The sequence below is a fragment of the Narcine bancroftii genome, chromosome 6 (genome assembly GCF_036971445.1).
Source record: "Narcine bancroftii isolate sNarBan1 chromosome 6, sNarBan1.hap1, whole genome shotgun sequence".
Lineage (NCBI taxonomy): Eukaryota > Metazoa > Chordata > Chondrichthyes > Torpediniformes > Narcinidae > Narcine > Narcine bancroftii.
The window spans coordinates 188,204,794-188,232,455 of NC_091474.1; the positions used below are offsets into that span (position 1 = coordinate 188,204,794).

General features: G+C 38.8%; 1 protein-coding gene across 18 annotated transcripts in view; it reads right to left on the reverse strand.

Moving 5' to 3' along the window:
- The window catches only part of LOC138736875 (protein 4.1-like), a 297,080-nt gene that overhangs the window by 17,182 nt on the left and 252,236 nt on the right, over positions 1–27,662 (reverse strand). For 11 of the 18 annotated variants that reach the window (XM_069887003.1, XM_069887002.1, XM_069887005.1 and 8 more), the window contains 7 exons: positions 24,102–24,237; positions 17,476–17,628; positions 16,861–16,958; positions 12,449–12,621; positions 9,233–9,411; positions 4,654–4,716; positions 3,703–3,849 (listed from right to left, as the gene is read on the reverse strand). In XM_069887003.1, the coding sequence (XP_069743104.1) occupies positions 3,703–3,849; positions 4,654–4,716; positions 9,233–9,411; positions 12,449–12,621; positions 16,861–16,958; positions 17,476–17,628; positions 24,102–24,237 (949 nt within the window). Of the gene's footprint in view, positions 1–3,702; positions 3,850–4,653; positions 4,717–4,897; positions 4,934–9,232; positions 9,412–12,448; positions 12,622–16,860; positions 16,959–17,475; positions 17,629–24,101; positions 24,238–27,662 lie in introns of all 18 variants that reach the window. The other 7 variants (XM_069887013.1, XM_069887017.1, XM_069887016.1 and 4 more) reach the window with 4 other exon arrangements.

Below are 27,662 nucleotides of genomic sequence, written 5' to 3' on the forward strand. Positions count from 1 at the left end.
CTCACAAAAATAATAGTCCCCTGCAGTTCAGATGCAAACCATCCCGTTGGAACAGGTCCACCTTCCCTGGAAGAGAGCCCAGTGATCCAGAAACCTGAAGCCCTCCGTCCCGCACTGTCTCTTTTGCCACACAATAAGCTGCATTATCATCCTATTTCTAACCTCATGAGCATGAAGGATGGTTAGCAATGCTGAGATCACAACCCTTTAATTTAGCGCCTCACTCCCTGAACTCTCCTTGTAGGATCTCATCACCCTTCCAACCCATTCATTGGTCCCATGGACCATGATATCTGGCTGCTCACCCTCCCTCCTGAGAATGCTGTAAACTTGATCTGAAATATATTGAACCCGGCACCAGGGAGGCACCATACTACCTGGGATTCTCATGTCTCTTACACAAAGTCTCTCATCTGTTTTCCTATGGAATCCCCCACCTCTTATAGCTCACCTCTTTTCAACCCTTCCCTTCTTAGCCACAAAATCAAACTCTGTGCCAGAGACCTGACCACCATGGCTTGTCCCTGGAAGGTTCCTCCCCCTTCTCCTCCTCTCTCCTAAATTTCCTTCCCTTCACTTTGTACATACATCCTCTGGTGTTTGCTATTCCTGCCCTGAGAAAAAGGCACAGGCTGTCAACACTATCTTTGCCTCTCAATCTTGTACACCTCTATTAAGTCTCCTCTCATCCTTCCCCAATCGAAAAAGAAAAGTCCCAGCTCTGCTAGCCTTGCCTCAGAAAACTGATTTTCTATTCCAGGTAACATCCTAGTAAATCTCCTCTGCACCCTCACCATGGCTTCCACATGCTTTCTACAATGAGGTGACCAGAACTGAACATGATACTCCAAGTGTGGTCTCCCCTCAGCCTCTGTTCACCAAAGCCTCAAAATCCCACTCCTACACTGAAGCACCTAGAAACTGGTCGCTCCCTTCCATCTCTGCTTTACTATCCATTATCCATTTCACATCGGTACACTGTCCCCAATCCTATGTAATCATATAGTAATAAATACTAACCCATACAGGGTATGATACAGGGCTTTCTGAAAGTCAACATTCACCAAACACACTTGATTCCTCTTTAGGTTGTTGCATAAGTAGATAGGATAGTTAAGATGGCCTATGGATTCATTAGTCAGGAAAATTAAGTCAAGAGACAGGAGGCCATGTTGCAACTCCACAAATCTCTGTTTGACACCACACTTAGAGCATTGTGTTCTGGTCACCTCATTATAGAAAGAATGTATAAGCTATGGAGAGAATGCAGAGGAGATTTACCAGGATAATGCCTGGAGTGGACAACAAATCTTATGAGGCAAAGTTAGCAGAGCTGGGTCTTTTATATTTGGAGCCAAGAAGAATGAGAAGCGACTTAACAGAGGTCTACAAGATTCTGAGAGGTAGAGATAAGGTGGACAGCCAGCACCTTTTTCCCCAGAGCAGGAATAACAAGCACCAGAGGATATATACAAAGTGAAGGGAAGAAAGTTTAGAGGAGACATTGGGGGAAGTTATTTTTTTTAATAAACAAGAGTTGTGGGGACCTGGTGGTGGACGCTGAAATATTAAGGGAATTTAAGAGACTCTTAAATAGGCACATGGACAAAATAAAAATTGAGGGTTACAGGGTAGGAAGAGTTTAGAATTTTTTAAAATAAGAATATATAGGGCCATTGAGGGCCAAAAGGGCTGCATCGTGCTGTATTGTTTATGTGCAAGTGACAACTTCAAAAAGACCAGATTTGTCAAATATTTCCTTTTCATAAATCCATACTGACTTCACAATTAATATTTTCTTAATGTCCTGCTAACAATGGTTTCAAACATCCCCCATTTCAGTTGCTTGATGTGAAGTGGCGTTTTCCCTATTTGCTCTCAACTGCCTTCCTTCCTTATACAATGGGGTTAAATTTTCTCTTCCAATCTGCTGAATAGTTTTAGAATCTTTTTTTTGAAGACTACAGCTAATGTTTCTATTATCTCTTTTATAATCTTGAGATGCAGATTATCATCTGTACATTTCAAATCAGTACAGACCCTTCAGCCCATGTTTTGACCCATATAAATCTACTCCATAACAGTCTTATCCTTACCAACCACACACCCACCCATAACACCTGCTTTTTTTTTATTCTTACATCCATGTGTCTATCTAAGAGTTTTTTAAATTTCACCATTATACCAGCCTCTACCACCTCAGCAATGCATCCACCACTCTCTATGGTTTCTGTCCACTTCAAGTGTTGTGCATTTTCAGCCCACGATCCATGCCACCCAATTTACACTACACCCATTAACCTACACCCCCAGTACATTTTGAACAGTGGGAAGAAACTGGAGCCCCCAGAGAAATCCCTCGCAGACACAGGGAGAATGTACAAACTCTTTATTGACCGTGCGGGACTCAAACCCCAGTCCGGATCGTTGGCGCTGTAAATGGGTTGCAGTAACTGCTATGCCAACCTTGTCACCATTTCTTCAATGTTACTTTTATAACTAATACTCATTTATTTCAGCTCCTTGTTCTCTTTAGACTTGTTACTCCTCACTATTTCCAGGAAGCTTTATTTTTCTCCATCCAACAATAGACAAAATGTGTTTAACTTCTGACATTTCCCTCTTCCCTAGTACAATTCTTTAAACCTGTAAGGTAACCACGTTAACTTGTGCTTTTTTTTTGCACAAGTATAGATATTTTAAAAATAATCTGATATTTTACTTCAGATCACTCACATGTTCTTCCTTTATTCTGGTATCATGTTTCAGAATTCTGAACGTTACTCAATACTCAGTATTACTGTTCTTTTGGGCACCAGTACATGTATTTTCCTTTGATTCAATACTTTATTACAGGTATATCTTTCCGCTTTGGGCATAGCTTGACCAAGCAGGTTGTTTGTATCTTATAAAATGGATATGTATTTGTCATCCCTTTTAAAGTAGAAAACTTAAGCAAATTTATACCCAATACTTTATAGCTTGCTTTGTTTAGATCTAAAACCCTGGATAGTTATGGACTCTGAAGCAAATTATTTATAATCTCAAAATAAAATCCCATTTTGATATCCCTTGTGATCCTTTACAAGATTATTACTGTACACGTTCTCATGGCATAGCCTTGAATCTAAAACTATTCTTTTCACAAGTTGGCTCTTTCACACAATGATCTGGAAAATCACCTTGCATTTGGTCCTCCCAATTTGGAGATAAAATCTTCCATGATAATTGGATTAGGCCCGCCAAAGAACTACTTCTAATTTTCCTGCCCCTGGATGTTGCTTGGATCTGCCTAAACTGATTCTTCATCCTAGTCTTCTCTGTTTATCTCATTCTTTTAAATCTGAGCTCTCTTCTAAAAGAGAAATATCCTAGAAATATTTAATTCCCAATTTTGATCATTTTGTAACTGAATAGCCATAACTGCTGTTAGATTGTGATATTTATTTCTAAGTTATTAGTAATTCTGCTTTCTTATTATTAATACAAAACATTGAAAAATAATTAGATGAATGAGAAATGATTGGTAAATAAGCTGTATTATCAGTTAGTTAATGGACCCAAGTACAGACAATGATACAAGTATTAAAAATAATTTATTAGATTACTCTATTATGGATGAAGAATTACAAGCAAGTGTAAACATTCTTAATTTAGGATCAAGCCCAAATTATATCCTGAAATTCTTCTTCCGACACATACCCCTTCTGTTTGCAGTGACAAGGGTTTAATCAACCGATTTTTCCATTCATTTGGACGTGGTTCTGGTGTGGATTCCATGAAATTACGTTTTAGCTCACTAATGCTAGCTTGATGTTTCAATAGATCCTCCTGGGTGTTATCAAGGTCCTAATTTCCGCAAACGTACACAATAAAATGAGTCACAAAAGATCAAAACTAAATTAGTACATACAAATACATAAGGCACAGGAATACCAAGACTCACTGAAAAAAAGGATACTTAATACCAGGCAGCCAGCAAATTTTTTGTGAGTGGTAATTAAACTGTTAGAATTATTTGACTAAAATTAACACCAAACTGGAGGTGCTTTCTCACACTAGACATCAATAATTAGATGTGAGTCTTCGAATTTTTAGTAACAACTTAACTCTGAAATGGACATCATTTCAGATAAATCTGTGTTCTTAGAAAAACATTCACATGTCTAGTAGACATTGTGCTTGCTATAAACTTTAGTAATGTTTGCTTTCTTTGGAAAAAAAATGCTCTAAGTAACCATTTTTAAATTTAAAGATATTCAGTGAGACAAGGTGTATGAAATAGTACATTCAGTATGAAACTTGGACTGGTTAATTTAGTAGATATTATACATGTTATGTAAAACTGCAACATTTTACCAGATGATGCAAGAACAATCAATTAGTCTGATAACTCTTATACAGTATTCCTGGTTAGTAAATGTGCTGATTCATCCAAATATAACTGCAGTAAAATACTTCTGTTTCTTTCTCTCTCCACTGCATGCTAAAATACTAAACTAGTGCCAGCACAGCAGTCTAGAAATGTGACTTTAGGAGGTGTAGCACGCATTTCCATTCTCATGCATTGCATGCAAAATTCAATGTGACAGCCTGCTAGTGAAACGACATCCAGCGCAATGCATCAGTTTGTCCAAATTATTTTATACCAACCTCCAACATTAAATTGCTATGTCTGATATAAATATTTTGTTCTTCTATGCTCAATGATTTATTCTGTGAAATTGAAAGAAATATCCAACATAAAATCAAAATTAAAAGTACATGCAGGCATTAAAACAGGGAAAATTAAGACATCCTAGAATCAAAAACTACACCATATCTCACACGGCACTCTTGAAACATTCAAAGGCAATATCTTGGAAAAAGAAATGAAAGAACATGAAGTTGTTTTAACCTTTCGTTCTTGTCGTGGTGTTTGGTTCTGTTCTGTCTGTATGCATTCAGCAAGTTACAAAAATAAATTATTCTTTAGATATTCATAAAGAAACAATTACATTAAAAGATATTTTAAACATAGTTCACTTATTTCACTTGCCTCTACTGTTCTACCCTTTACCCAAACTTCCATGACATGTACAATCATTAAGGTGGAATGCTTTAAACATTTTTCTGATGCAATTTTAATTGTTTCACATATAAAAGATAGCATTTTAGAGAACTGGCAGATTATAAATAATTTTAGATTAGGTCCCAAAAATAATCGCAATAATTGATAATCAAAGGGTTTTGGGGAAGAGGGAATTTAAAGTAAATGCTTGACCAACTAATGACACCAAAGTTGATGGCCTGCATAGGAGAGTCTTAAAGAAAGTGACTGCAGAAATGGAGATGAGTGGATTGTACTGTCCCAAAATTCCCTGGGTTCTGCAGAAGTTCCAGAGGATTAGAAACCTGCACATGTATAACATTTGAAGACAAAGCAGGAAATTATAACTCAGTTGGCCTGAAACCCATCATTAGGAAAATGCTGGAATCCATTCTTGAGGTATTGATTGTAAGACATACAAAAAAAATCAGACATTTTTTTATGAAAGGTAAATCATGTTTGTCAAATTGGAGTTCTTTAAGATGCAAAATAAAGAATGGTGAAAGGGAACTGATATTTACAATATTTTTGGATTCTCAGAAGGATTCAGAAAGGTGACACATTAACGTACTGCACAAGAGTAGAGGAGTAGGGTAGAGGATAAAATATTGGCACGGATAGAGCTAACTATCAAAAACAATGATAAATAGTTCATGTTTAGATTAGCAGTAGTAGCTAAGCACATGGATCCTTCACAGGGGTCAATGCTTGAACATTGATTGTTTATGTTGTATATTGGTGGTATGACTGAAAGGATTAAGTGCATCATACCCAAATTTACTCACAATATAAAGATAAGTAGGGTATCAAGTTACAAGGTCACAAAGATTCTGCAAAGGAACATTGATAAAGAATACAAAAGGGTGTCAGATAAAGAGTTCAAAAATTTGAAGTCCTCCTCTTTGGAAGGGAAAATAGCAAATTATTTACATGGATCAAGATTACTCAGTATTGTGGTATGAAAGGATTTGAACATATAAGTGGATCAAGTAATAGGAAAGGCAAACAGAACACTGAGCTTCATTACAACAAGGGGTTTAGAACATGAAAGAAGGGAAGTTTCAATAGATCTGGTGACACCATTATTGGAGGTTCTGCAGAGAAGATTCAATAGGTTGAATGGTTGATTTCATAAGTTAAGCCTACGCTTAGTGAAATTGAGAAGTTCAAGGAGAGATCTTATGCAAGCTTCTCAAGAGACAGACAAGAAGGAGCCATCTCAAACTTGAGGCATAATTTGAGAATGAGAGGTCTTCTACCTCAATGTTATGAGAAAGAATTTCTTTTCTCACACAATTGCAAGTATTTAGAACTTTCACCCCAGAAAACTGTGGAGGCAAAGTAAAAAACACAATACTGGAAAAACTCAGCAGGTTAAACAGTGTCCTTTGTATAGCAAAGATAAAAACACAACCGACGTTTTGGGCTTGAGCCCTTCATCAAGGTGTGGAAAACTGTCCCCATCTGTGGAGCCAATGTCACTGAACATCTTCAGAGCATAGGTCATGGACCTGCAAACATCAGAGTTAAAAAGTTTGGAGAGTGTAGAAAATTAGTGTCAAAGTTAAGATTGGATTTCACTTACTTCACTTTGACCAAATAAAAGCTTAGGATTTACAGAAATATGCGAACATTAGGAAATTTACATAATGTGAAAATTCAGGGCCAGCGGGACTATTTTGAAGCCAATTATTTGGAAATGACGCTTTGTATAGAAACACATATGCAACATTGACACTGTCAAGGACTAGATTAGTCCCAAATAATCTTATTGTCGCCAACCTGGGATGTTGCAGTGTTCCAAATGAACTCCCAAAAATGGCTAATGAAGTGCAGAAAATTAAGGGGAGGGGGGAGATATGAAAATAGAAAGTGACAAATAAAAACTGCATAGTTACTGAAACAGTATCACCAACTTTATAACATACATGTCAGTTCTACAAAATACAGACAAGTGGAATGGATTTTGCATCAAATGCTCTTTGTTTTAAAATAAAGCAAAAATATAAAACAACAGTCACACGAGTTTAGTAAAACAGATGGATTTTTTTCTGATCATATAATTTCCACAAGGTGCGAAGGTTCCCCTCTCCCAAGTTTATTGAAAACTGTCTATATACAAGAACTACAAAATTAGAAGAGAAATTTGTAGTCATGTGAATAACAAATATAGGTAGACATTTCAGACCCAAGATTTGACACTGGTTAAAATGGTAATAACCACATGCTCCAAAGTAAAACGATTGAAAGAAAACTTAACATTAAAAACTTGTTAAATGCCACACTTTAAGTGGTAAAATTACACACCTCCTCTTCCTGTGCTCTCTCACTCTGGTCATTGTCATAAGAGGCATATAATGAAGTCGCTTTAGGCTCCAGGTAACAGAGAGACATAGCAAGGGGAAGGCAAAGGGCAAGTGAAAAAGGGACAGACTGAGATGCAGACAAAAGCAGCACAAAGATAAGGATGATGGAAGGAATGAAGGATGGAGATCTAATGGGAATATACTTTTGAACATTTAGTGGAATCAAAGCAACACAATTGTCAGGAAGGCTGGGAAAGCTGATATATCCATCCTCATCAAGCAATGAAGGAAATTTGGGAGGAAGGCATTTATATAGATTTAGAAATGCAAAACCCAATGTCTTTCTTGCAGAACTGGATTCAATTTTTGTTTCCTTCTGATCCTGCACTGCAAGATTAGAACACTGAGGTGGAGTGGGAGATACAGGAGCAGGATAATGAGTGGTTAATCCTTGCTCATTCTTTGGATGAGCTGTGCATAAACTGTTAGTGAAAGAAATAGACAGAGCAGTCTCCTCATGGTCTAATTCACCAGCTGAAAATGCACCATCTTCTGAAATATCAGAGAAAAAATCTGTCTCAGGAATCGGAAACAGATTAGGAGAGAGGGAATAGTTAGAATATGTAGGAAATAGTGAACAAATATCATAGAACTAAATTAAACCCATAAAGTGCACAAATGTTCATGTTCCAGAAGGAAGAGGGCAAAGGAAACAAAAAAAGAGAAATATTAGTCACAAAGACATACAGAAAGTGTTGTACATTTCAATGAAAGGAGTCCAATGATATTAGCCTTTACAAGATGAGTAGGGTCAACAACACAGGAAAAACAAAACAGCCGATTTGCAATTATTTTCATGAAATTATAGCATGGTTACTCATCTCTCCTGTTAATCGACTCAACTTGAAATTCAAAACAAAAAATGAGTTTGTGCATAATAAACTGACTTTTTAAAGCATATTTTTAAAATTTATGGTCTTTTTACATTACTGTACCATATTAACGTTACCTATTTTTACAACAAAAATTTCACTTGAAAATAACAGAACAAATCAACTATAGGTAATGTATGCTGCCTACATCCAGAATCGATCAAGTGTAACAACCATTAAAAGACCAGAATCAAATTATTGGACATGTTGAAGTACACACCTGATTGTTCTTCTATAAATTTAAATGGATCAAAACTGTGCAAGTTAATGAAAGATGTGTTCTGCCAACTATATTTTCCAATATTTGGGAAACTCAGCCCATCTGTGTATCTGGACAATGAACTAAACACATCCTTTTATTTTCAATATTTACACTCAGATCATTTTTATTGCATGACTAGCTAAACATCCAGGAGATAGACTTGTGCGCACAGCTGAAATTATTATCTGAATAATTTTAATAGATCTGAAAGCATTAATATTTTATTTACCAATTATTTGCTTGCAGACTATTTATTCATTACTTTATAACTTCTTGTGATCTATTCCAGCTTAACCAGCAAACCTATTCGAAATACTGCAATTTTCTTATTTTTGAATAACTATTGTTAGTACAGAAGACAACGTATACTTTCCTTACATACATAGAATGGGGAAAGGCAAACAACTCATTTTTTGGGTGAAAAACTTCACTTCTCTATTTCTTTCTCTACGAGGGCCAGATATTAGTACAATTCGTTTTCTATTTTTTCCCCCCATGAAATTCATGACAAAAATATTACTTGCCAATGAGATAAAAATTAATTGGAAGCTAAGAGGGAACAGGCATCTTAGAGTATATGTCTTATGAGATTTTCAATTACAATGTCCCATCTATTAAAAAACTATTAATCAAAATAATGTACCTTTGCTTCCTCAGGAAGCTCCAGTTGTGAGGCTTTCAAGGAAGTGGTTATATCTTTTACAGCCAACCCTTCATCTGCTTCTGTTATAACACCAGCTGCTGATGCAGTGGTCTCTGATGTCGAACCTAGATAGGATGGTTCCTGCTGCAGACCCACTTCATTAATGCCACCTACTGGTGCTGTCAGAAAAAAAAATTGGTTGTTGGCTCATAATAGTCATAAATGCTTAAGACACTTCAAATACAACGGCTTGATGAAAATATGTTATTCCTGGTCCAAAGTAAAACATCAGTTTTCAGAAACAAAATATTTACAAGTATTAGAATTAATGTTTGAGGTACAGGTGCTGATGTTGTGCCTGGAAAGGCTGAGGTGTGACAAGATAAAATCTTTCTTTCCTCTGTAGTCTGAGATGACTACAAACCAAAGAGCTGATTGTAAACTTTAGGAAGAGAAAACCAGAGGTGTACATTCAAGTGATCATTGGGGATCAGAGGTAGAGAGGGTGAGCAAATTTAAGATCTTGAAAGTTACCATCTTGGAGGACCTTTCCTGGACCCAATACAAGAATGTCATTGTGAAGAAAGCATGTCAGCGCCTCAATTTCCTCAGAAGTTTCCAGAGGATTGATACAACATTGGAAATCTTGGCAAACTTCTAAAGTTGTGTATTTGAAAGTCTGCAAAAGGTAGTGGACACAGCCCAGTTTATCACAATCAAAATGCTCCCCACGACTGAGAAAATCTGCATGGAATGCTGCTGTTGGAGAGCAGCAGTAAGCTTCAAGGATCCATAACATCCAGGACATGCTCTGTTCTCATTGCTGTCATCAGGAAAAAGGTATCGGTGCCACAAGACTCGTATCACCAGGTTCAGGAACAGTTGCTACCCCTCCACCATCTGACTCTTAAACAACAGACTCAAAGCTTCATTAAAGGACTCTAAATTTACACATTATTTATTACAGAATATTTTTGCTGTATTGGTTTGTTTACATTTCTTTCTTGGTTTACATATCTCTTTTTTGCATTTTTTTTTGAGTAGTTTACAGTTACCAATAAGTATAAATTCTGCCTGGTCTGCAAAAAAATGAATCTCAGGGTTATATGTGATATCATGTTTGTACTCTGACAATAAATTTGAACTTTGGAAATGTCAGTTAGTTCTATGGTCCTCTTGCAGGATGTGGTATACCAAAGAAACTGTGTTGAGTGACGGGAATTGCTATTAGACTCACTATGGTGCATCCATGATGCAGACCACCATAGGCAGGAGATTTAGTGAGGTGATCCCACTTAAGATGCATGCAGCAAATAGTTGAGTCATCACTGAGAAAGGAAGGGGGGGGTGCGGAAGGCTGAGAGTGCAGTTCCTTCACTAACAAGTACAGTATAACTCATTTATCTGAAATTATTTCAAAGTCAAACAGACCTCACATGTTGAAAAACATTCACCCACCAGGAAATTAGGACAATTGTCCTTGTTTCAAGTAACTCCCTTCCCTCTCTTTCCATTTCTTCTTTACCTTCCCTTATTGACTTTTCTCTCCAATTTTCCCTCTCAACTGAGTGCTGCTGTCTCCCAGCTGCAAGCAGTCGGAAAAATCCCTTGTTCCGGCATCATCAAGGAGAGCAGCTTCCTGGGGAGGGGCAGGACCTCTGGCTCAGTGGCATTCCCTCCCCACTTCGGCAACCATAGCTCCCCGACACTGACTCCAAAAACTCCCCTCAGACTACTATTTCACATGCACACTGTGCCTCTCTGTGTGTCAGACCTAGCAGGGGAGGATTTGGAGCAAGGAGTCAGGCGTTGGGAGATCCAGTGACTGGAGAGATGGGAGCCCACCAACTCGCCAGTGGGTGTTCCACTGGCCGGGGAAGCCTCCCCAGGAATCAACAGCAGCGGTGGGGACGTGACAGGGATCAATGGCAGTTGGGAAGTCTTGATGATCAGCAGCAGCCAGCAATTTTTTGATGAGAATTAAACATTATTTTAATGCTTAAAAAGCTTACCGTTGTTGTTTGTTGTTATTTAAACATTGGTACAAGTGATTTGCTGTTGCTACTGGGCTGTTTTTTTTTAAATTAGACCAGTTCTCCAAAATAAATTTATCCAACATAGACCGGTCCCGACCTTTTTGAATAATCGGGGTTGTACTCTATATTGTTTTGGATACTGCAACTGGATCCTTGATTTCCTCAGACACCATAGTCAGTACGAATTGCAAACAATGTCTTCTCCTCACTGATTATGAAGAACGCGTTTAGCCCACTGCTCTCCTCACTATACATCCATGTCTGTGTGATTGGGCACAATTACCCATGCTATCTACAAATTTGCCAATGACACCACGGATGTCGACAGAATCACAACCGCAATGAGAAGGCATACAGGGAGATAGATCACCTCATTGAGTAATGTCACACCAACATCCTTGCACTCAACGTTAGCAAAACCAAAGAGATGATTGTGGACTCAGGAGGAAGTCAGAACACAATACACTCCTCATGAGGGCTCAAAAGTGAAGAGGGTCAAGAACTTCAAAATTCCTGGGTATCAACATCTCTGAGGAGGTGTCCTGGAGCCTCCACGTTGGTGCAATCAGAAAGAAAGCTTGCCACCGGCTATACTTTGAAGTGTTTGAGAAGATTCTGTTTGTCACTGAAGACTCTCAAAAACCTCTCCAGGTGTGGAGAATATTCTGGCTGGTTGCACTACTGTCTAGTACGGAGGTGCTAATGCATAGGAAAAAACTCCAGAGGGTTGTTAATTCAGCCTGCAACATTATGAGCACCAGACTTCACTCCATCGTGGACATCTACAAGAGGGGTGTCTTAAGAAAGCAGCCTCTATCCTCAAGGACCCCACCACCCAGGCCATGCCCTCTTCATTCTGCTACCATCAGGAAAAAGGAACAGGAGCCTACAGGTGATCATTCAGCAGCACAAGGACAGCTTCTTCCCCTCTGCTATCTGATTCCTGAATAATCAATGAACCAAAGACACTGCCTTACTTTGACTTATCATACACTATTTTTTTGTAAGGTGGTTTATATGTATGCAACTTGAAGCTAAATCTTGAGGTTAGATTCTGTTGGTGTTGTTTTAGGCTTGAAAGTTTTGACCATTTACAACTAAAAACTTCTGGGAAAACAATTCTCTGAGCTCTCTTATATCTGAAAATTACTTAACAGAAAATACTTCATTTTCCACCTACCTCCGTCAAGACTTTTGGACATTCGCTTACTCGAAGTGCGCTCAAAATATGGTGCAGGTCTGTCGATAAGGATGCTTGCCTCCCGTGATTGAGCCTGGGTGCGTCCACTATAGCGGAACTTGGAGCCCAAAGTCAGGAACTTACTTTTTGGCATTTGTTCAGGAGACAACAACCTTTAAATGATGATTATAAAAATTCAATACTGAAACTATGTACATCCATTTAAACAGATATGTGCTGTTTAATGCCCACAATATGTTTTGTGAAATTGGGCATTAAGCAATGTGTTTATTGTGCAAATACCATATTGCTGTATATACTTAGCAAATGTATGTGGTATACTGAACTTACACTAAATTAAACTGTTTATTTTTTTCCCCACTGTGACAGAGCATATAGATATGTTTTTGGGAGATAAAATGGGAAAGGTTTATTAGAGTAGGTTACATACAAACACTTTAAAATAGATCTTATTGAAAATACTGGACAGTTGGCCCCATGCTAGACATGTCGGGGCCAACTGTCTTTGCAAGAGCTTTGGAGAATGCCCAAGAGATTTCACTAATGGATTGTTGTTTACAAAAAGGCAACAGATGAAAGAGCTTATCGGAGCTGCCATCTGTCTGGAAGAGAACTTGCTGTTCTAAGAGGGTCATGTGGTTTTGCAAAGAGGGTGGGAGAGAGAGAGAGAGAGAGAGCGCGAGAGTGAGAGATCACTTCTACAGTGTTACAGTCAGCAACAGCAGCTGGGACTGGAACAAGACAAGCTGGCAAGCTTGTGGACAGCCCCATTTGGAAGATGCCCTGGTCAAAGCCCTTGTGGTTCATGCAAGAGGAGAGTACTGGCTGTCTAATGTTTCACTTGGAATAAGAGAAACAAAAAGGCACCTGAAAGAAAGAGGTGACCTGAAAGAAAGAGGTTATCATCTGGAGAACCCTGATGGGGCAAGTTTCGTCAGTAAGACACTGAAGTGGCTGATTAAAAAGGAAGCAGTTGTGGAGGCCCTGGAACAACAAATATCTCTCTGAAAACTGACAAGAACCTCCTGAGTGGTAACCATTTACCTTTCAAGCACCAAAGCCGTGTGAACTTTATAAATGTTAAATTCTGTGCACCGTTTAAGAATTGCCTGCAATCAGTGAACTTGGAGGAATGAGAAGTAAGATTGGACTGTGAACCAAAGAACTTTTCTGAACTTACACACACACACACATTACATACACGTGCGCTTAGAATTAGAAGGGGGTTAAGTTAGGTTAAGTAAGTCAATAGCAATAAGTTAAAGTTTGATTCTATTTTCACGTTTAAAGATAATTTAAAGCAACTTTTGTTTAAGTAACTATTTGTCTTAGTGAATATCTATTGGTGCTGGGTTTTGGGGCTCTCTGGGCTCATAACACCACTTTTTAAACTTCTATGTAAATACTTTATTAGCCTATGTCATACATAATTTAACAAAGAGGATCAGGATCATCCACATCACTGTTCTCAACTTCCTCAGAGTTCCACTGGAAGAGTTTCAGGTTGAATAACCTTCAGTGATGAACTGTCACTCTGTAATGCCTGAAGGACCTGGCTGAAGCTCTTTTTGTGGAGGTGTTGGCTTCTTCAGGAATATGTCAAGTGCTGTTTGCCAAATTTGCTTTTTTTTCCTTCATAAATTCCTTTATATGCAGCAAGCACTGCATGAGTATTCCTCTCTATCAGTGAAAAGCATTCAGTATTTGGGTCCATGTCTTCAGTAAGCGGTTAAGGTCTACAAAGAATTTGGCTAACCCTTCTCCTTCTGCAGTTTCCTTTTCCCTTGCCTCTTCAACTATTCGCTCTTGCTCTAGCAACTCTTCTTTTGTTAGTTCCTCAGGAACCACCTCTAGGAGTCTTCAATGTCCTCATCTATGTCTAGGTTCAAGTTGTTGTTTACCATGTCGACAACAGCTGTTAATCTCATCTTTTTCAAATCCCTTAAAAGTCGCTTACATACCACTTCAGTATTTTTCTTCCATATGCCATTCATGCACTCTGTTCACATCATCTCAGGCCCAAGCAAGGTTCTTTATGCAGTGGAAAATGTACTCCTTCCAGAAATGCATCAGAGTCTTTCCAGTGTCTTCAGTTGCAGCAACAGCCTGAGCAAAGGCCTTGAATGCTGCAATAACCCATTGGTCCATTGGCTGGATTAAAGAGGTGGTGTTTAGTGGGAGGAACACCACTTTGATGTTGGGGTGGAGGTCACCAATGAAAGGGGAATATCTTGGTGCATTGTCTACAATTAGCAAAATCTTGTAAGGTATGCCTTCTTCCAAGCAGTACCTCTCCATTTCACTGGCTTAGCAATCAAGAAGGGCACCTATGTAATTCAAGACTTTTTATTCTTCCTGTAATAAACCAGCAAGGTATGTTTGTTAATGTTCTTGAGGGTTTCTCACTCTGTCAAATAAGAAATGGCTTTAACTTTTAGCCAGCAACATTGCCTCCTAACAACACCATCACCCTGTCTTTAAAAGCCTTAAAGACTGGCATCGACTTAGCCTCCTTGTGGACGAAGGTCCTTTCAGACATTCGCTTGCAGAATAAGGAGGTTTCGTCCATATTAAAAATTTGCTGTGGCAAATAACCTCTCACTACAATTAGTTTATCTAACATTTCAACAAATTGCCTTCATATCAACATTTCCAGACTCACCACTCACTTTCATATTATGCAGTGGAAAAACATTTGAAGTGCCTGAACCACCCAGAGCTAGCACTAAACTCAATATCGCAGTCTGATCCTGCTTTTTCCTTAAGCTTCTGGAACAAGCTTGGTGCTTTAGCAGTGAGCATCAATGTGCTGAGGGGGGTCTCGCTTTGAGTTTGGTCCTCAATGCACGTCATTAGCAATTTCTCCATATTTGATGTAGGTCCCTTTCACATTTTTGTTAGCCTTGTAACTTTCAGTGGAGCTGATCCTTTAACAGCTTGGAAATTATTTTTTGTTTTTGAGGATTGTTGTGATTGGCGAGTGTGACACGCCTGAATTATGAACAATAATATTCACTGTTTTTCCAGCTTTATGCTGTTTAATAACCGTTTGTTTCACTTCCAAATTGATACTTCTCATTTGTTTCTTGGTGCTGCTATCACTAGCTTTGCTGCATTTTGGAGCCACAATTGATAGTATACTTCGAGGTAAAGTACCTAAATACATAAGCCTTTGCATCCAGAAGACATGAGGTCCATGTGATGTGTGTGGGAAGTTGTTGCATACGTCCAGTTAGGTCCCGTTCTCTGATCAGGATTTCTGAACTCTATTATAACCTTAAGGGACCACAGACGAATATGTGGTCGGACGATGCCCAAACAGATGTTAAGCGGCATGTACAGGTTTCTGTATTTCTCAGCAACTTAATAAATAACTATTGCTCTAATTGTAATTTTGAGGATTTTTTTCCCCCAAGTACTGGGACAGGCTGTAGGATTCTTCGAATTATGAATACTGCCACAAACTACCTCCATGTTTCATTCCTGTGAAAGACTTGGAAGTAACACAAAAGTGGGTGATTCCCAGAAGAAAATATAAAATTCTGCAGTTTTTAGACAGGAATGATTTGGCTAGCTTTCTGACTTTAGGGGAGTGGGGTGCATTTGTTCTGTGAAAGGAAGATGTGAACACCAAGCTATTTCAAAAATATTGTGCTTTTTTTTCTAAATGGCATTGAGAGCTGCCTTTGAAGTTCTCTCCCTTAAGGTCTCAGTCTTAGTGACTCAATTATTAGCTGGACTATTCAAATTGAAGCTGGAGGGTTGTTCAAGTGTCTAAAAAAGTATGCAAGATACTGAAAAGTGAAATACTATAGAAGATGTAAGTACTCAGAAGGTCAGTTAGTATCTGGAGAGAGACAGAGAGTTTACATTTCATGAGTAACAAACCAAAACATTCCACAGTTGAGTTCATCTGCCAACTATTTTCAGCATTTTTTGTTTTTCAACATCTGCAGTTTTTTTGAGATTAACATTTCCAAGTTATTATCTTTTTGTTCATCAGCTCCAATGAGAGATCACTGGTCCAAAATGTCAGCTATTTTCCCCCTCATAGATGCTGTGTGAACTGCTGAGTAGTTCCAGTAATTTTTGTCTATATGTTGATGGGCATCAAAAAGAATTCTACTGGAGCAATATGGCATATGCATATTTAAATATTAAAAGACAAAACAATTAATGGTTATTAGTGGTCCTCAGTGGTTTGGATAATAAATATTGCCTTCCCTGCAAAAGTGCATTGTGCTAACAATCTAGGAAATATTAAATGTTGCAAACTGTTATTGAGTTAGGAATTACATTCTTAAAATATTCCTTTGATGACTGAAATTTGATAAAAATGGCTCCTCTTGCTTTCAGACCACTGAGCTCATCCATCACCCACCAGAGTTTACCTGAAAAAAGTGTGGTGCTCCACACAAACTTTCCACAATCTCTTTGCTGCTCTGTGATTAGGCAACTTGAAGCCAATAGTACTTTCAAATTGCTCCATCTGGAAAAAAAAATAAACACAATTACATAATTGTACAACTGTTTAAGCTAAAAAAGAAAAAAATGCTTAGAGATGTTGTTTCTTTGCTCTTGCAACATCCTTTCTTTTACCTAGCCTTCCCTTGGTACCTACTTATAGGATGATCAAAACATGCCAATATTTCTACCCACACCAATTCCTTGGTGTCTTCCATATGAGGGAAGAATTACTTTTCCTTCCCCTAATGTAGTAAGAGAACGACTAAATCAGCACAATACTTAAGTTCACAATATTAGTGTGATCTCTTCTACACTGAGAATATCAAAACAGATCCTGCACAAGTGCCTCTCTGTTGACAGAATCCATTAAGGTAATTAACTTCACTCCATCTGATTCAGTTTGCTATTATGGACAAATTAACTGGAACATTAATCTGCTTCAATCCTTTGCTAACTTGTCTCCAACCTGATCCCAATAATAATTCCACGAGCCCTTACCTTGATGTTAAAGCTAACTACAATATTGGATAAATTCTTACTTCTCCAGGACGAATTTTAATATAGAAATTGCTTCGTTTGTAAGAGATTTTAAGAATCTTTGGCCAGGCAAAGCGGTTAATTCTGAGACGATCCTTGTAGATGAGCAGTCCATTTGCACATACACCCAACATAATATCCACTCCTTCTGAATCCTATGAAAGGCAATAAGAAAACAAAGTTTGTTAAAATATCAACATTGCTTTACGGTTTCTCAAACCTATTAAAAGTTCAAATTCAGATTTATTGTTAGAGTACATATAACCTTGAGATTATTTTGAGGCCAGGCAGAATTTCCACTTATCTGGACTGTACGAAAAACTGTATTCAGATATATACAAAAGAGAAATACAAACAAGAAGGAAAAGTAAACAAACTGCAATACAGTCAAAAAATATTCAAAAGTAAATAGTGCACAAAATAAGAGTCCTTAAATGAGTCTCTGATTGAGTTTGATGTTTTGGAGTCTGGTGGTGGAGGGGTAGCAACTATTCGTGAACCTGGTGGCACAAGTATTGTGGCACCAATACCTCTTTCCTGATGGCAGCAGTGAGAACAGAGCACGTCCTGGGAGATGTGGATCCTTGATAATTGCTGCTACTCTCCGACAGCAGTGTTCCATGTAGATTTTCTTGATGGTGAGGAGAGGTTTGTCTGTGACATGCTGGGGCTATGTTCATTACCTTTTGCAGGGCTTTCCACTGTTATTGGTGCTTCATGCCAGGCCTTGATATAGCCAGTCAATTGCTAAGCAAAAGCCAATTACTGCATACTTGCAAGACAAAAATTTTCAGCAGATAATTTCCATATTATTTAACTAGTAACTCAAAGCACACGAGTACACATTTGCGCAACTAGACTAATCCAAAAATCAACACCGAAGCACAACACACAAACATGTTGTTGGCCTAGCAAATGCTCCAATGTTATTCCTTTTATCTTGCTTGTTACTATGTTTCTTTTCATTCAATTGCCAGTATCTGACCAGCATTTATCATCCATCCTGAAATGCCCTTGAGAAATTGCTGGTGAATCACATTAATAAATCACAGCAAACCTTATGGTGAAAGTACTTCTACAATACTATTGACAGAAGGAGTCACATGGCTTAGACCCAGTAACAACAGTGATATGTTTTCAACTCAGGAATGGTCTGCATCTTGGAGGAGAAACTACAAATGGTAATGTTCCCATGACTGTTGCTCTTAATAAGTGTATAAACGGAGGAGTGCATGCAAGAGAAGTATGCTACAGATGGTGGCTTTGAGAAGAGGGTTTCTTGCCTTTATATTCCATCTTAAGGCAATGACCCCATTTTTAAAAAAAACCAGGGCTTCCAAACTCTCTGTCACCTTCAAACATCTGTACATCAAAAACCACTGTAGTCTGAACACCAGGGCTCCATCCAATCTGAAAACCAAGTTTTCACCAACCATTATCCAAATTTATAATTAATTAAATTAAGTGAACAAGCATGACAATTTTTTCAATGTCTTAAAATCCCTCAGTAAGTTGAACTCTGCGATGCTTTTCAATTCATTTCAACAAATAACAAAATCCCCAGTATCCAACATCTATATTCCAAATGAAAGGAAGAATTTCTTTTGAATTTTCTCTTCAAATTCAGCATACGCTGTTGTGCAATTATTTTATTGTCTGGCATACAATTTTTTTTCTTCAAAGGTAATGCTATACAGTAATGACCATCAAAATGTTTAACAGAATTTGAAACTAAATCCAGAAACTGTTCATCCTCCTTCTTGAAGGTTCTTGATCATCTTTGAGACATTTAGGGAAATAAATTTTAAACTTGTTCCCACAGATCATTAAGTTTGATAACTGAAATTCTGTTGACATCATGTTCAATGACTCCTGATCATTATTCATTTTTCCTCCTAATAGTCCATTAATCATCAACTTTCTCATGGCATAAAGTCCATCATTTTGATTCATTACTTCAAGAGGTTCAAGAGCCTTTGGTACATCTATTAACATCATGATTTTGGCATCAATCTTGGGTAAGCAAACATCTTTTAGATGAGTCCACTGTTTGATATCATCCTGATAGGGAATATTCTCCTTATTCACAAGCATAGTCTTCTGAGTACATACACTTGGAAGATCGCAAAATTCATTACTATTCAATCCAGCAGTCTCTAAACCTGAAACGATATTAGTTTCAATGTTCCTTTCATCATTCATTGTCTTCAACAAGATTTGTGAACTTTTACCATGAAGATTAAGTTTATTCATTAATTCAACAGTACAAAATGATGCAGTTCTTCCTGGATCAAGAAATGCATAGGTCTTCAGTATGAAGCCTCTTCTTTTAGCTTTAACCTGCACAGGAATTATTGAGAGAGCTTTGTCACCAGCCGCAGTAAGACTGTTTGTCTGATTCGAAGCTGAGGCATTCTCTTTGACTGTCTTTAGCCTTGGATTCATATTGTTTGACATCCTTTTCAACTTTACTTTGTTGAGTATGCAGTAACTTGGGATGCTTTAAACTACATATATCACAAGTGAGTCACTTATTACAAGTTTCACTGATGTGTCCTTTATACACAAGCAACTAAAACATATTCAATTCTTCTTTAAAAAGGTTAATTTCTCATCATATGACTTTTTCTCCAAACATGAATTTTTAAAGCATGTTTATCTTTGCAATACAAACATCTTTCAGGAACAGTCTGATCTTTTTCCATTGTTTCCTTGTTCTTTCTTGTGCTTGTATCTGACGCAGCAGTAACAAAGGTACTTCCCTTTGGTTTCTGTTGAGACGATGATTTAGACTTCTTTACATCTTTAGAAACTATTGAAGTATCCTTAACATTTCTAAATACTGGTATAATGTAAACATATACATGCCATTCCAAGAATTGTACAACACCCTCAAGTGGTGTCCCTTCCAGAAAGCACCTTAAGCTCTGCATTTTAGGTTCTCCATAATTCCCTCATCTTATAAGGTCATTTATTTACAATAATCATCAAATTAGCAGGCAAATTCAGCTCTTGCAAATGTACACGACTTCCCATTGTGTTACAACATCCTCTTAGAATGAGTGCATATGCTTGTAAAGCCTTGGTGTCCTCTGATTTTATTGCTGACCAAGTTCCAGTCTTTTCTCTCTTCAATAAGCTTTTTTGTTCTTCACTAGCCATTTGTGGCTTATTCTTCATTTCAGCTTCTGGTCTTAGTGGCTGATTCTTCATTTCAGCTTCTGGCCTCAGTGGCTGATTCTTCATTTCAGCTTCCATATCTTCTAAAACACACCTTTTCTCTAACCACTCATGTTGTGTACAGATAGTAGCCAAATCTGTTTGCGCCTTAGCATGCATAGCTGATATGCTTGAAGCACACAAAACTGTACTTGCTCTAGATGCCTTTGAAGATCTTCCTACACTCATAACCTTGGAAATATCATCAGGATTCACATCTGAACTTTCAGATACCACCAAGTCTCTATCTTCAGCATTTTGCTTAGTACAGCACCAGTGGGGCTTTGCAACATACATTAATCTGTTTCAGTTCCACTAACCTTTAAGTCAGCTAATGAGGCCCACAGTGCCTTAACGAAGTCTTCTTCTTGCTTGGTAGTCGAAGGCGCTTCTTCAATGGTGCTGGCTCCAATCTCCTGCCAAGCGTTGTCGAACCGCCTTGCTGGCTCAACTCACAATCAAACAGTTCTTTGAGAGAAGCTGATTGCTCGAGGTCTTTAGCCCGGCGAGACTTCTTATCCATCTTGGGTTCTTCACACTGCAGCCTGTCTTCTCCTGACTTATCCTGGTTCCTCAGAACTGTAAACAAATTTGTTAATCTGTGGTCTCTTTAAGAGGATTTTTCTGCTTGTCTTGGATCTGAATATACACACAATCTTTCTTAACAGGTGTTTTAATAACTTTTCAAAACATTCTTCTGGGCTTCCTGCCAGATTCTGCAAACCAGAGCTCTACCTTATCTCTCCAAATTTACAGGTGTCTGCAGTTAGACAGACATGTTCTCACAGAAGCTTCTGGAATATTCTAACACAAAACTGGACTTCTTGTTGCAGCTTAAATGCATCTTGCTTTTAAATCAAGTTGTCATTCTCACAAATTTTACAAGCCTTTCTTCCAAATAAAGTTCACAATTATAACTTTTCTTTGAATCATAATATGAAGAACACTTTCTAAGTTCTAGTATTTCCCAATTTCAAAAAGTGTCATCTTCAAAGAGACATGAGCAACAATATTTCGAATTACTATCTTATTAATCCAATAAACCAAACTTTGTAGATGGAGCTTTAATTTGTTGATAAAATGGATAAACGTTTGCATATCTTCGCACTGAGATTTTCATAATGATGAACAAAGCATACTGTATAATGATATAACATTCAACTTTAAACAGATACAAGAAATATACAAAATTAAACAAAATACGCCGAATTAAGTTGAATTCAAAAAGTATCTCGAGCTTACGTCTCCTTCAGAATTCTTCGAAGAATGAGGTGCAAGCTCTTGGTCCGCTCAGCTATTACAACATATTACATCATAGTCACTATGGTAACACTACAAACAATACTTTCTCTTAAAGGGAGATTAACTATGAATCAAAAACACAAAGTTTTAGCCTTTACACCAGCCATCTCTTCACCCTGCACGGCACCATTTATTCAACCAACTTCATTCAAACAGCTGACATGGCCAGGGCATGAGCGGCATTCAGCTGGCTCTTCATCCTGGGCAGCACTAGTTTATTCAAATAGCTGCTAAAGGCGCTCCAATGGTTGAATGTTTGTTCCCATCTTCACCGAGGGGTTGTGGGCTGCTTTGGAGAACATTTACTTTCACAATTTTAAACTTTAAGTTTCATTTTAATTTAAATTATTTCTTTGATTTTTTTTTCCCCCCAGTTGTTTGGGTTGCTGGATACTTGAATTCCAGATACCATGGATTTTTCTTTATTTATGGAATCCAACTGGTGCTGATAAATCTGCACAATTATTGCCCAGCCTCATCAGCCCTAAAGGTGGTAGTAGTGTGGCACTTTCATGAATGACTGCAGTACTCCCATCATGATACAAAACATTAAGTCCCAGGATTCATTTCTGGTGACAAAGGGATGTCCATAGCACAGAGTCAATTGCTGCCTTCATGTGTGGACAGCTTCATTACACCCATGATGAGTTAAAAGTGCTGGAGGGAGAGTGCAAACAATGGCTCAAATTGTACTTCACATTGAGTTGAAGGTTCCCAGCAACCTCAAGACTGCTGCTACAATTGTCTGTTAAAATACAACAAATCCATGAATGGCAACTCCTCAAATATCCTGAGGACCAAAGGCCTTTTCAGCCATCTCTGACATTAAATTTTTTCCTAAGTGAAAAACAAAAATTTGATAACAAAATCAAGTCAAGTTTATTGTCATCTAATTGTAAAAGTACAAACCGATGAAACAGTGTTCTGCAGTCCCTGATGCTAAACACCCAGACATACAACTAGATATTACATACAAACAATACATATTCAGGACAAGTATTCATCTACATAAAAAATAAATATTGTTTCATGGATAGGAGTCTCGGATGTTTAGTGTGAGCAGTTCCTTTGGTTGTTCAGCATTCTCATTACCCATGGGAAGTAAAATAATATTAAATCAAATAATGAAAAATGAAAAGCTTAACTGAATTCACTTAAAAAAAAAATCATTGTTGATAACACCATTCAAATGGACGGGATCATGCTACACACCAGCTACAGCTGACTTAAAGCTGAGGACTCAGATCCAAAAATATATCCAGCCATTCAGTCCAGGATATTGTTTAATTAGGTCTAGATTCAGCATAGTCCAAGAACTGAGTTCAGATGAAACAGTGTTTTGATTCCGGCATGTTCCCGACTCCGGCATGTTCCCGACTCCGGCATGTTCCCGACTCCGGCATGTTCCCGACTCCGGCATGTTCCCGACTCCGGCATGTTCCCGACTCCGGCATGTTCCCGACTCCGGCATGTTCCCGACTCCGGCATGTTCCCGACTCCGGCATGTTCCCGACTCCGGCATGTTCCCGACTCCGGCATGTTCCCGACTCCGGCATGTACCCGACTCCGGCATGTACCCGACTCCGGCATGTACCCGACTCCGGCATGTACCCGACTCCGGCATGTTCCCGACTCCGGCATGTTCCCGACTCCGGCATGTTCCCGACTCCGGCATGTTCCCGACTCCGGCATGTTCCCGACTCCGGCATGTTCCCGACTCCGGCATGTTCCCGACTCCGGCATGTTCCCGACTTCGGCACTGCAACATTCATTTGTGTAAAACAATTGTTTTTTGGAAACCCCCGCCAAATGTCATTTAGGCCATTATGTTAAAATGACTCCAACACAAATGATTAAATTCAGATAAAACACATTCCCTTCACCTAATCTATGAAAGTTAATTTTACTGGTACTGCAGAATGATAGAGTGATACAGTTAAATCAACAACAAAAGAAAAAAAAACAAAGAGTGGTAATTTTTGAAAAAGAACTGCAGTGTATTGTTTACTCTGATCACTGATAACAATCTTTTTAAACAAAAATAATTATCAGTTTTCAAAGTACTATGATTTGATTAGCACAGTAAAAAAAAATTGTATTTGCCAACCTGGCATCTCCCTTCCTCTCCTCCATTATTGTTGTGGGAAGCAATTACCTTAGCATGGTGCAAGTCTACACCATACATGGAAAGCATCTTGGCATTTTCCAGAAATTGTGCATCAGCCTGGGCTGGAGTTAAACCTCTGGTAAAGAAAAAGCCTTAAAATTAGGAACTCAATTCTATTAAAAAAAAAATCTACCAAAGATCAGATTATCACCCATAAAAATTAATACATTTTAAACACATATATTAACTGATAATGTACAATGTGACTTCTCTGCCTATAATTTCTATCATGCTTTGAGCAATTCAAGAAAGTAAAATTACAAGACACACCATCTTTATAGTTTCAAAATCAAGCAACAAAAAACATGCAACTTTACAAATGTTGCAGTTCAGGTTCTTTTACCAAATTTGTTGGTACATTTAGAAAAGTGCCAGTCATCTGGATTTATTTTGCAGAAAACATACCTCCCATACAGTAGTGTTTTTAGACCAGAGACAAAATAGATGACCATTTCAATAGAAGATGAACAGTTTAAATGGATTGTGTATCACATCTTTCAGCTCTAATATGTTGGATGGGAAAGTATCAATATGGAGTTAAAAAAAAAAGAGTTCAACAAATTAAGTGCCCAGAACCAGAGATTACCAATTTGAGACTTTGGTCACAAGTTTATGATGTAATTCCCTGAGGTGCAAGGCAAGAGGAATAAGAAAATGCATTCTGGCAAAAACATTATGTTCTTCAGAGCCCTCACCTTATTATATATGTAAATGACTTGGAATACAGAATAAAACACGTACATAATGATTGTGGATGAAAGGAGATTTACTTTCTGTGGAAGGAAACAAGAGATTATAAAAACCACCATTCAAGTAAATGACAAAGTTGAGTGAATGAATTATTTTCCAAATTAGGGATTGCTGTGTAATCTAATGGCCAATGAATGGATACTAATCAATTATTGGTAAATGGAGCTATTTACACAAAATTAAAGAACCGTGTCAAAGCCAGGACAGGTCAATTATGAAAGGCTTGTTTCAATTCTTCAGTATTTGAAAAGTGTTGACACCAAAGCCAAACATTTAGAGAGCTTGGCTTCAACCTTGAGAGTCATTGGAAGTCACAGGATCTTAAAGTTAATCACTACAGATTAAATTTCTTTCACTTCATTATAGCAGTTTCTTGATAACTTTTCATCAATCATTAGGATATTTAAAAAATATTATAGCCACAATATAAAACAGACTTCACAAGAGATCTTTGTGAGTTTTAGTAAGACTTCAATAATACATTTCCTGTTGCATGCTAACAAATTGGTTAAACTGCCAAAGAACTTTTCAGCTGAAGCCTTACTGGATTTTGTGGCCATGTACCAATTCTACACTGAAATCAGAGGAGACAAGAATTCGCATTGAAACAAGGTCAAATCTGGAGAGCAAGGATGAAGAAATTCCCTTGCAAATGGCTTAATGAAAGGCAAAGATTTTTTCTCTCCATTGTCTTCAATTGAGAAAACCTGCAAAGAACTAATGCTAATATTTTAGACTTCTGTTAATTGTTTACATTTGTGCTTGAAGTAACTGTTTAAAAAAATAATTAAGAATAATTGATTTTATCAAACCATTTAGAAATATTTTGTACGTTTTAAATGTCAATGAAATTTAACAACACTGTAGTTTGACTGCTTTGATAGCTAATCAAGCCAAGCATGACTTAGTCTGCTATCAAAAGTATTTTCTGCTGTTAAGGTGGGACTGGTTCACCCTTCCTTAAAATCAATTCAATTATTTTATGGCACAGAAGCTTCTGCTCAATCCTATTAAGGACCAAGATTAATGTGAATTTAGTCACATTCTCTGCTAAACAGAACTCTTGACTATATCTCCTGGTTAACCTACCCCTTCTCTAATATTTTCCCACCTTCGAAAAATGATTGAGCACCTTCAAACATTTTTCCATCCTTCAAGATTACAGCCCTATTCTTGGGGGGAGTCACTTGATGGAGTAATGGCTGGTCAAGTGAAACCAGCCCTCTCCAGAGAAGAAAAAAAACAGAGCTCAATAAACATAAAATACAGTAAGAGAAAGATAAAGTTACAAAGAGACAGTGGATGACACCCAAAAGAGAGAAAGTAAGAATAACAGAGAAAAGGAAAGAAGGAAAATCACTGGAGAAGAAGGCCTTATCTGCACGTCGGAGCAGAGAACCACCGTGGAGAGGAGCGGTGTCCTCCCGACTGGTGGACTTCAAAAATGGCTCTCAGATCCAAGAGAAGGTGCGCAGTGCGCAAGTAAAGGAAAAGGTTAATGCCGGCGGGAGGGGGACTCAGCTGCAGAGTGGCCAGCTGAGAGACGCGCAGTATCAGGGCGTTCGGCTTGGGGAGGCAAACAAGAAAGAAGAGTGGTGAGAAAGAGAATGAAGGGCTGTGTATTGGAGGATTTAAACCATGATTTTTCCTTCAGCTTTAAACCATGTTTTTTACTTTTGCAGCCTTTGCTTCTGCAAGGCTGAGAACCTGCTTGTTTTTAAGAATCAGCAGACATAAGCTAAATTCCACTATGGGGCCCAGAGATGCAGTTATCTGACAAAAGAACATTGAATCTTCCTGCCTGTTTTGGTCACAGACTGTCAGAGGCCTAGCCTTGATGCAAAATAAACCATTGTATTCAAAGTGATAAGCTGAAAATTATGTTATTCGATAGAAGCCTAGCATGCTAGCTTGCTCGCTTATCTTTCTTTTCTGTGCTGGGAATAGGTGCTGGAGTAAGCAGTTTTTGGGTAATATAAGCCATGGTCCCACTGCTAAAGTTAGAGACTCTCCGAGAGGTGGCAACATCTCTCAGCAAGAAGAAGAAGAACTTCTAGAGTCCAGCCAATGTCCCGGTCAGGGGAGGTGGAGAAGCTGCTACCGGCGCCACGACAACCTAACACAAGTGCACAGTCGTTGCCTCGCGTCGGGAGTTGGGACCAGTCCAGGCGTTGATAAGTATAATTGGGAAGGGCTTGCATATTGTAGTTTAATATCAGCTTTAGAATTTGTAATAAAGATTTGTATAAACTCAAGTGCTCTCGGCGTGTCTATTTTCTTTCGGTAGCTCAAACACTGTGACCAATCTAAAACGAACAAAGTAAGAGGTACAAGTTTACCCAGGACAGGCGGGAAGAGGATGAGTGGCAACAAAGCAACCAGCAGCGGGGGGCCCAGCAGCGGCGGGGGGGGGGGGGTGCAGCAGCGGCGGGGGGGGGGGGGGGGTGCAGCAGCGGCGGGGGGGGGGCGCAGCAGCGGCGGGGGGGGTGCCCAGCAGCGGCGGGGGGGGCCCAGCAGCGGCGGGGGGGGCCCAGCAGCGGCGGGGGGGGCCCAGCAGCGGCGGGGGGGCCCTGCAGCGGCGGGGGGCCCAGCAGCGGCGGGGGGGCCCAGCAGGGGCGGGGGGCACCAGCAGCGGCGGGGGGGGCCCAGCAGCGGCGGGGGGCCCAGCAGCGGCGGGGGGGCCAGCAGCGGCGGGGGGCCCAACAGAAGGAGACACAGCAGCTGGAGGCCCAGCAAGGATACAGAAGCAGC